At 39.4% G+C, this 9,894-nt stretch overlaps 1 protein-coding gene across 1 annotated transcript in view; it reads left to right on the forward strand.

Annotated features, from left to right (window-relative positions):
* Positions 1 to 870: 870 nt before the first annotated feature.
* Positions 871 to 9,894, forward strand: part of LOC132760967 (doublecortin domain-containing protein 1-like) — a 57,936-nt gene continuing 48,912 nt past the window's right edge. The window contains exon 1 of the mRNA XM_067466909.1: positions 871 to 1,209. Within this exon, the coding sequence (XP_067323010.1) occupies positions 871 to 1,209 (339 nt within the window). The remainder of the gene's footprint in view (positions 1,210 to 9,894) is intronic.

Consider the following 9,894-nt stretch of genomic DNA (forward strand, 5'->3'; position numbering starts at 1 on the left):
AAACACATAAACATTGTAAAAATGCCACAAGTACACATATTAAAATGTATTTCGATAAAAGTATTATTAAAATACACAAAACAGAGATTAAACAAAGGACACACATTTAAAATTAATGTTTAAAAATTGTCTGGGTAGACCTGTCAGAAGAGATGGGTTTTAAGTTCTGACTGCTCATTTAGCTTTTCTGGCAGGTCATTCGACAGTCTTGGGGCGGCAGATGAAAAGGTCCTCTGGGTGATGGTTACCAGTCCGGTTCTGGCTGGTTGGAGTAACTGCCCCCCAAAGGACCTAAGTGTTTGGGGCAGATTGTATGGGAGAAGGCGATCCTTTGAAAACAGATTTAAAACAGTACAGCACAATGAAAGCAAATTTCTTGTTAAAAATCAGTTTCCAAAGTCTTGCTGGAATAGAAGCAAATGGCATGTACAAGTATGCTCCTTCTCAACTCTGGTTATTAGTAAACTTTTTCAACCGAGACTCATCCCATCTGAGATTGTGGCCAATATAGCCAGTGGCAAAAATGCCTTAAAACCTGGAGAACATCTGTTTTGTACTACAACTTCCAGAGTTCCACAGTCAATATCTGTCCAAAAAGTATGAAGTATGCTTTCAAGTTCTGCTCCAGGACTGAGTATCCACTGGGTATCACAGTCTTTCAGTGCAGCCTTGTTAGATCTTTACTTGTGAGAAGTTTTATTCTTTTAAGTTTACAACTCCTTGATAAATGTGTAAAATGTACATGCTCATTTTTGGCAATTGCTGATGGGTAGTGTAGTAAAGTGGTAACATTTCCACTGTTTGTTTTGAATGTTGACCCTGTTAGTATACCTTAGATCAGGGGTCCCCAAACTACGGCCTGCGGGCCGTATGCGGCCCGCCGAGGGCATTTCTCTGGCCCGCGCGGCCTGGCCTGGCCTGGCCACGCCCACCCGGCGCCGCTCCACCCATCGCGGGAACCCTCTGCTCCGGCCCTTATGCTCGTGTGGGAGGGAGAAGCCTTTTGTAGTTTACCTGCCTCCTTGGAGACCAGAGCGGCCGGAGCAGAGGGTTCCTGTGAAGGCTGGAGCGGCGCTGGGTGGGCGTGGCCAGCGGCACTGGGTGGGCGTGGCCAGGGAATGCTGGCGTTCTCTGGCCATGCCCATCCGGCTCCGCTCCGACCATTGCTGGAACCCTCTGCTCCGGCCGCTCTGGTCTCCAAGGAGGCAGGTAAACTACAACTCCAAAACCAAAGGACACTGCCCACCAAACCCTTCCAGTATTTTCCGTTGGTCATGGGAGAACTGTGTGCCAAGTTTGGTTCAATTCCACCATTGATGGGGTTCAGAATGCTCTTTGATTGTAGGTGAACTATAAATCCCAGCAACTACAACTCCCAAATGTCAAGATTCTATTTTCCCCCAAACTCCACCAGTGTTCACATTTGGGCATATTGAGTATTTGTGCCAAGTTTGATCCCGATCCATCATTGTTTGTGTCCACAATGATCTCTGAATGTAGGTGAACTACAACTCCAAAACCAAAGGACACTGCCCACCAAACCCTTCCACTATTTTCATTTGGTCATGGGAGAAATGTGTGCCAAATTTGGTTCAATTCCATTGTGGGTGGGGTTCAGAATACTCTTTGATTGTAGGTGAACTATAAATCCCAGCAACTACAACTCCCAAATGACAAAATCATTTTTTTTGAGTGAAGGACATACATTGGGTTGTTAGGTGTCTTGTGTCTAAAATTGGTGTTAATTCGTCCAGTGGTTTTTGAGTTCTGTTAATCCCACAAACAAACATTACATTTTTATTTATATAGAAGTGTGGGTCTTTGTTTTTTTATTTTGGGGGGGGGGGGGTTGCACTGCAAATAATATATATGCAGCTGTGCATAGGAATTCATTCATGTTTCTTTTCAAATTATAATCCGGCCCCCCAACAGTTTGCGGGACTGTGACCCGGCCCTCTGTTCAAAAAGTTTGGGGACCCCTGCCTTAGATGGTGGCCTTGTGAAGCACATTCTATTCCTATGCAAGAGTTATGTTGGCTTTTTTATTTCATTTGGAAATTGAATTGCCATATGGTAGTTTGGCCCACCAACTCAGCTCCTTGCACATCCTCCATTGTAAGATTGCCAAAACAGAAACTAATCTAATGACATTTGCTGGAATGCTATCAGCTGTGATCCCTACATATATATTTGAAAGCACTGTTCATTCAGGAAGTATGCATTCAGTAAGTGTTTGAAACAGAACTGAAGTTTTCAGTAAACATTGCCACAGTGAAACAGACCAAAGCTTAATCTAGTCCAGCAATATGTTTTCAGAGTAACCAACAAAGAGCATTTGGGAAAACTCCAAGCCCACAAGCTGGGTAGGATCATGTTACCACCAAATCCTGTACATAAATCAATTTGCAGTGCAATTAGAAAGAGTGGGCCCTAACTATACTCAGAACAGAGCAAACTAAAAAGGCAAAGTTAAATTAATAATGGGGTAAAATGAAATATACAATTTTACATAGTAAAGAGTATTGAAGGTACCACTTCAAGACTGATCAATTTCATTAGGGAGATTTATATTCATTTAGGTAGGATCATGGATTGTAAATACAGAATCAGTTAGTACTGGGGGGATATATGCATATCTATGCGTGTATGTATCTCAGAATACATTTTTCTGAGGGACACTGATTTTATCCCTTGTGTGTAAATGTCCACTCCTTAGGTTTAAATGCGATTCTATGCAAAGCAAGATTAAATGCAGAGCAAAGTAGCCATGGATATGTAGGAGACTATTCCTGAAGTCTTTGTAAAGATTCAGAAGCTGTTATGTGACTCAAGTCATTTCTGACGTATGACAATTCTAAGGCAAACCTATCATGGATTTATTCAGAACTTTGCTATTGCCTTCTTTAGAGGCTGAGAGAAAGTGATTTTCCTAGGTTCGCCAACTTGTGGTAGTGAGTATCCGCAATTAGTGACCTCTCAGTTTTTACTCTACATGAAAGCTGTGGACGCTTGGTCTAGGAGGCTTAGACATGTTAGGGTGTGTCTACACTGGGCCCAAACCCTGAGTTGAATAGAAGTTGAACCTAGAAATCCAGATGATGTCTAGGGACTTCTGGTCTGTGGTGCAGAGGAAAAGCAGTTTACCCTATTTTGACCAAAGTGCTAACGAAACTCTGGAGCTGTGCTTCAGGGTTAGTGTGCACAGGTGGATCAGCTCTAAACTGAATCAGCCCGCTATCCACACTGGCCTTTTCCTTGTGCTTGGTGGTGCAGAGAGAAGAGGTTGGATTAGGTCCATGTCATCTCTTGTCACTTCAGCAGATGGTCACAGATCTCCAGAGAACTCTTAGCCATCAGCAGGCACATTTCCTGGTATTCTGGGCCCTGTGGTTTATCAGCGGTGATAAAGGGCATCCAAGGTAAGGTGATGGTCCAGTGGAGCTGAACTAGTTTCAGCCCAACTAGGTGACTTGGATTCTGCCTTATCATTGATGTGGGATAGAAATGGGCCTTGGATTAAGTGGCACATGTAGGTGTTCACTTAGGGAAGGGCCATTTTTCATTGTGTGCTGGAACCAGAGAATTAAACACTAGTATATAGCAATTCTTGCATGCTTTATGGTGAGTAGCTGTCACATTTCTCCAGCCTCTGTGTTTTCCACAGTATTCTGCATCTCAATGTTTGAAGTAAAGCAGATCTTATTTTCTTATCAAAGAAGCAGCTTTGTTTTAGTTTGGGGTTTTTCCTTTAAAATATAAGTTTGAGACAGCTAAATGTTGTAATCATCTTTTTGACTCTCTTTCATCACCTCTTGTATAATTTAATAGAAGGAAAACATGTCTACATTTTAAAATTGTACGTTTTCATTAGAAATCTAGAAATAATAGGCAGATTAACTGATTGTCTATTAATAATCTAAAACACTGACAATTAACTGAATAACGATTGGGTGACAGCCCTAATTATAATTTGTAAGCCTAGAGCCAACCACAGTTCCCTAATTAAAACATACGTATTTTTCTTTGTCTTTTATACTATACTAAATCAGACCATTTTATGCTAGATAAAGAGTATTTAATTTAGTGTTCAACACTCTTGCTATCCTTATACTTTTGAATCTATTCTCATTCTCTTTAATCTGTCAGATTTCTCCCAACTCTCTACTCAATACATTCTCTAAAATTAATGCATTTGGCCAGATGGTTAGAAATATCACCCCCAAATCAACTGCAGTCAGAATCAATTCCTGTTTAATTAAGTCTGTATTTGCTCATTTCCCCTCTGACAACTCAGCCTAGTTCCTGTTTTTTTAGTCTATTGGCCAGCGTACCCCATCCCACTATGTTCCAGCCTCTACACTTTCAGAGAATCTCATCCAACCAATTTACATAGGGTTCACCTAACACTCTATGCTGCCAGACATTCTCACTCCCAGGTAAATCAGACCAGTTTAATCTGGATAGAAAACTACTAAGTTTCTCTCCCCCCCCCCCCCATGTTCTCTTTTTTCCTCTCTTCCATACTTTTAAAAAATTATCTTGGGTATTTCTCTTCTTCCAGCTTCAGTACTTCATCATCAACATCAGTGATGAAGCCTAAATGATGTATCAACATTATCCAGGTGATCAATGTTTAGTGCTTCCAAGTTCCTTTCCCCTTTCCCTTTGCTGATTTTCTTCTTCTCACTCCTTTCTTGCTATTCTTTCTTTCCCTCTCCCCTTGTGTACATTCAGCCTCCCCCCAACTTTACACCCCCCCAATACTCTAGCACCAGCCCAAAAATACTTTTATATTTGTCAGAGTCCTTTTCAAAACAGTGACACCACATCATGATCCCAGGGAGAAGGAGGGGGAAGAGAGAGAGACAAAATTCCCCACTCCATTTTAAAATGCTTGCCCAGACTCCAGATGGTCACCCAGCCTCAGTAATAATAATAATAATAATAATAATAATAATAATAATAACAACAACAACAACAAACCCCCTTCTGCCTTCATGCAGGGAACGCACAATCAAAGCACTCCTGACAGATGGCCATCCATTCTTAATAATAATAATAATAATAATAATAATAATAATAATAATAATAATAGTTTTAACCTCCTGGCCCAGGAAGTTTAGGCAGGCAGTTAGGCAGGCAGGTCTCTGTGAGTGCTGCACCCGCTGTGTCCTCCTTGCCCAGTGCAGGCCAGAGTGAGGAACGAGGCCAAAGGCGACCTTTGGGAGCAGCGAGCCCCAGCTGGACCCAGAAAGGACAGAAGAAGCATGAGGAAGGAGGCGGGAAGCAGCAGAGGGCACACTTGCCAACCACTTCACTCAGCTAGAGGCTTTCCAATGCTGGGAGAGAGGTGCTCTGGTGTTGGCAAGCCCGCAGGGAAAAGAAGGCTGAGAGCACACACCCAGGGGCCGGTGACCGGCAGGAGGAGAAAGAGAGGAAATTCATCTGCTTGAGCTGAGGCCAGGGACCAGAAGTGGGTAAACGCCAACTCACTTACTGATTCATAAGAGAAATGGCAGAAAACGCTTCGGAAGGGCAAAGGGACTTCTGGTTTGCTTAAAAACGTCAAAATCGCTTCAAAAAGCAAATCTTTCCGAAGATTCTGAGGATTCCGACGGAACCTAACCATGTCTACTAATTAATGCAATTTTTTTCATGGTAGGAATGGCTGAGAGCAGTAAAAGTGGCTTCTGTTTTGGGTAGTTCCATCTTGCTATCTCCTGTCCCAATTTTCTCCATTCTTCTTTCATCCCATCATAACATCGCAGTGCCTTGCAACCATGAGGCAATGATACCTTATACCACCTAATGGAGTACAACATTGCTGGCTGCTCATCAGATGTTAGGTGGAATGTGAGTTATTCTCCCACACAGGGTACTGGAATATGAATTTCATGGAGTGCAATGACTTCAGCCTCCCATCCTAGGCATCCTGTAAGGTTTCCCATTTATTGTGAGGCATCACCTTCCATTTCATGGCAAATGGAATTAAATAATTTATATTGTTCCTCCTCCTCCAGTTTTCACATCTCCTTTCCCCAAGTCTATTCTCACTTTACATAGAATATGTTCATCATATGAATTGCTGATTGATAAAATGGAGCCTTGTCTGACTCCTTTGGCAATTGGAAACCATTCTGTTTCATCATATTTTGTCCTAATAATAGCACCCTGTCCAGATTATGCAGCAGGACAATCAATCATTGTGGCACACCCATTTCTTTTAAAAATGATCCACAGTTTTTCATTTTTTAAACTGTTTTTATTGCAAGTAAAAGATTGCTCCCTAAAGAAAGGAGCTTCCAGTAGATTTAGAGTAATAGTACATATTTTGTCTTATTACATAAAAAGAGTGGGAACAATGTATTTTAGTAAAGTAGGAAATTTCAACAGAAAACCTGGCGAACATAAGAAGAAAGTTTTAAGAAAGAAGGGAAAAAAAGAAAAAGAAGAAGTAAATAAAAACCGAAAAAACCGGGGGGGGGGGGGTTGAGGGATGTTAACATCTTGTCCCAGAATGTATATTTTATTTCAAAGCCTATTTTATTATCTATGTTAAAACTTTCTTTAATTTGCCAGTATTGAAACCACGAGAGAGACGAGTCAATTTGTTTTAGTTCTATTGTTTTGAGCTTAACTCCTTGGGAGCTTATTTTTAGTAATTGTCTGTATGGCAGCCATTTTTCTCTAGGCAACTCCCTCATATGCACGGCCTTGTTAGGTGAGAACCATAATGGTGCCTTTGTATATAGTCTCTCTTTATATTTATTCCATACTTGGATGAGGGCAGCTATTGTAAGATAATTTTTAAAGTTCCTTCCCTTCTTTGCTCTCCCTCTCCATAGATAGCTATGCCATTGCTGTACCAGGTCAAAGCCTTCTAGGGCCAATATTTTCTCTCCCCCCCCCCCCCAAAAGGACCAATCTCTTATCCATGTCAAGTCAGAGGCTTCGTAGTATCATCTGTCAAGTTTTTGAAGCTTATTCTGTGATTTTTACCTTTCCATAAATTTTTTCCTATTTCCTTCTGCCATTTCTGAAATATTGATTTAGATCTTATTATTGGAAGGGACTGGAACAGGAAGAGCATGTCTGGTAGAACGTGCATTTTAATTGTGGCTATTTTCCCCAGCAGGGAGAGGTTCAAGTTTTCCCATTATTTTAATTTTCCCTTAATTGCTGACAATTTTTTTCATAGTTATTTCTCATTAAGTTACTGGCTGAGATTGTTATACCTAGATATTTCATCTTGGTGACTATGTTAATTCCTGTTTTTTCTTGAAGTTCTCTCTTTCTCTCTTTGCCTATATTTTTGGTAATAACTTGTGTTTTTTCTTTCTTTATTTTAAATCCTGCTACATCGCCAAATTTGTTAATTTCTTGTAACCATTTGTTTGTATCATCTAGTGGGTCTTCTATAATACAGACTACATCATCTGTGAAAGTATGGATTTTGTATGATTTTTTTTTGTTCTTAGTCCTTTTAGTTCGTTATTTTTTCTTATAGTATTTAATAGTATCTCTAAACTTAAGATAAAGAGTAGTAGGGAAAGTGGACATCTCTGTCTAGTTCCTTTTTGAATGGGGATACTTGCTGATTGTTGTCCATTTATGGAGATTTTGGCTGTTTGATGTGAATAAATTGATTTGATAGCATTCGTACAGTGATACCCTACATCCATCTCTTTTAAAACTGAGGTAATAAAACTCCAATTCACATTGTCAAATGCCTTTTTGGCATCTAAAAATAACAATGCTACCTCTTTCTGATTGTTTTTTTTGTAGTATTTGATAACATTTATTATCGTTCTTATGTTTTCTCTTAGTTGGCATTTGGGAAGGAAGCCTACTTGTTCTTCTTTTGCTCTGGCTGATAGTAACTCCTTTAATCTTGAGACCAGTATGCTGGCAAATATTTTGCAGTCAACACAGTCAAAGGCTTTTCTATAATTTATAAAACAGTCTGATTTTCTTTTAAAATTCGATGATGTGCTCCATTATTCAGTGTATGTTTGTAATAAAATCTGTTGTGTTGCTTCCATTCCTGAACCAACCTTGAACATTTGGCATTTCCTGCTCCATATGTGGGAAACATCTTTTTGTTAGAATTTTGAGCATCACTTTACTTTCATAGGAAATTAATGCCGTCGCCCTGTTATTACTATAATTCCTGGTATCCTTGTACTTAAGAATTAGAATGTATATTGATCATTTCCAATCTGTGGACCATTTTTTATTTCTTGCACATGTGAAAGAAAAAATCCTTGTTAACATAAAGCACTTACTGATGTTTTAAATTACCTACTTGACTTTAAGTACCATCTATAGATAATCTTATATATATGTTATCTCAAATTACTTGTTAAAATAAATGTTATAACTTTAGTCATATTTTCCCCTAAGCATCCGTTTGTACATTATGCCCAAAATGTGGGGCCAACCTTATCATATATTCTTTTACAGATTCATCTTCTGTCTACAATTTCAAAGACATTTGTACACTTTTTAAAATTACATGATTGTTCTCTTTACACAATTATAAGTAAAAATAACTTTCTCCATCCTTTTCTCCATCCTTTGTTCTCGTCTTGCTTAAATCACTCTTTAACTTGTGAATAAAAAGAGATCTCTACCCTCTCAAGGCAGCTGAGATCTCTACTCTCCTTGAAAAGCTTCTCTCTTGACATTAGGTCCCACTTACCTTGTTCCAGATAAGATGAGGAGCTACAATTGATGTTTGCATGTGCAGGGGCAACGTTTGCTCCCCATGGAAAACACAGATCAGACAGACACATTTAACTGGAAAGAATTAGGCTGTAGTTTATTTGGTTAGAGCTATAGATATAGTTGACCCACACATGAGTCCGGATCCAGGCATTGTCCAACCCATTGTAGAATGATGAGTTTGCAGTTCCATGCTGATCCTGGATCCCTTAGCTCTTGGAGATTTCTGGGAAGAAGTCTCCACTCCCACAACCATCAAAGTGCTCTTTATGGCTCTGCTCCTGCCCCACAACATTTGTCACCCAGTAAATCAGGCATCACATCTACTTTCCATTTTTCTTTTCTTCTGTACTCAACAGAAAATACTTCTCTCGGTTTGTATCCCATTTCATTTTTTTTAATAATAGTGACAAACATATAGTCCAGCATTTTGCCTGTGGGATATTTTTGTTGATTCTACTTGAACTATGCAGGCATTCTATGGCACAGTACATTACTCATCGTTGAAGTGCTATATGTAACAACTGCATAAATTCAATCATGTCTTTGTGCATTGAATGATTGTGTGATTGCAGTGGATTAAGACATTTACCCTTCCCACTGCCACCTTTTGTGATATTAGAAATTTTTCCCAGTGCACCACCAGATTCTGGGCAGTTTTTACACTTTTTATTTTGTTTCTCTGTAAGGAAAAATGTTCAGTCTCTAATATGTTGGAACTACCTCTCAATTTTGTATTATCTGTGAATTGATAATTGCATTAGATCACATTTAATAAAGAGCCGATGAAGCCACATCTATGTTTATGTGTACAGCCATTTCATCTAGCCAATGGCATCCCATAATCAGAAATGTCTCCTCCACTTGAACAGACTCGTCCAGTCTAAATAGACACATAATTACCAGTTGTATTTCCAGTTCTCTTTATACAAATATACATTTTCTTCTTCTTTCATCCATTTCAGCTGCTATAGCAAGACACCTGATTCCCATTTCCTCCTCCTTTATTTATTTAATATTCCATCATCCTCCCAATACTCAAGTTGACTTGCAATGAGACTAAACACAAGATACAACTAAAACATAACATTAAAGTACAAGTAAACAAATTATACTATTCAAACACTATTGACTGAAAAGCCACTTGAAACACATCAATAAAAAGTACAG

The sequence above is a fragment of the Anolis sagrei genome, chromosome 1 (assembly GCF_037176765.1).
Source record: "Anolis sagrei isolate rAnoSag1 chromosome 1, rAnoSag1.mat, whole genome shotgun sequence".
Taxonomy (NCBI): Eukaryota; Metazoa; Chordata; class Lepidosauria; order Squamata; family Dactyloidae; genus Anolis; species Anolis sagrei.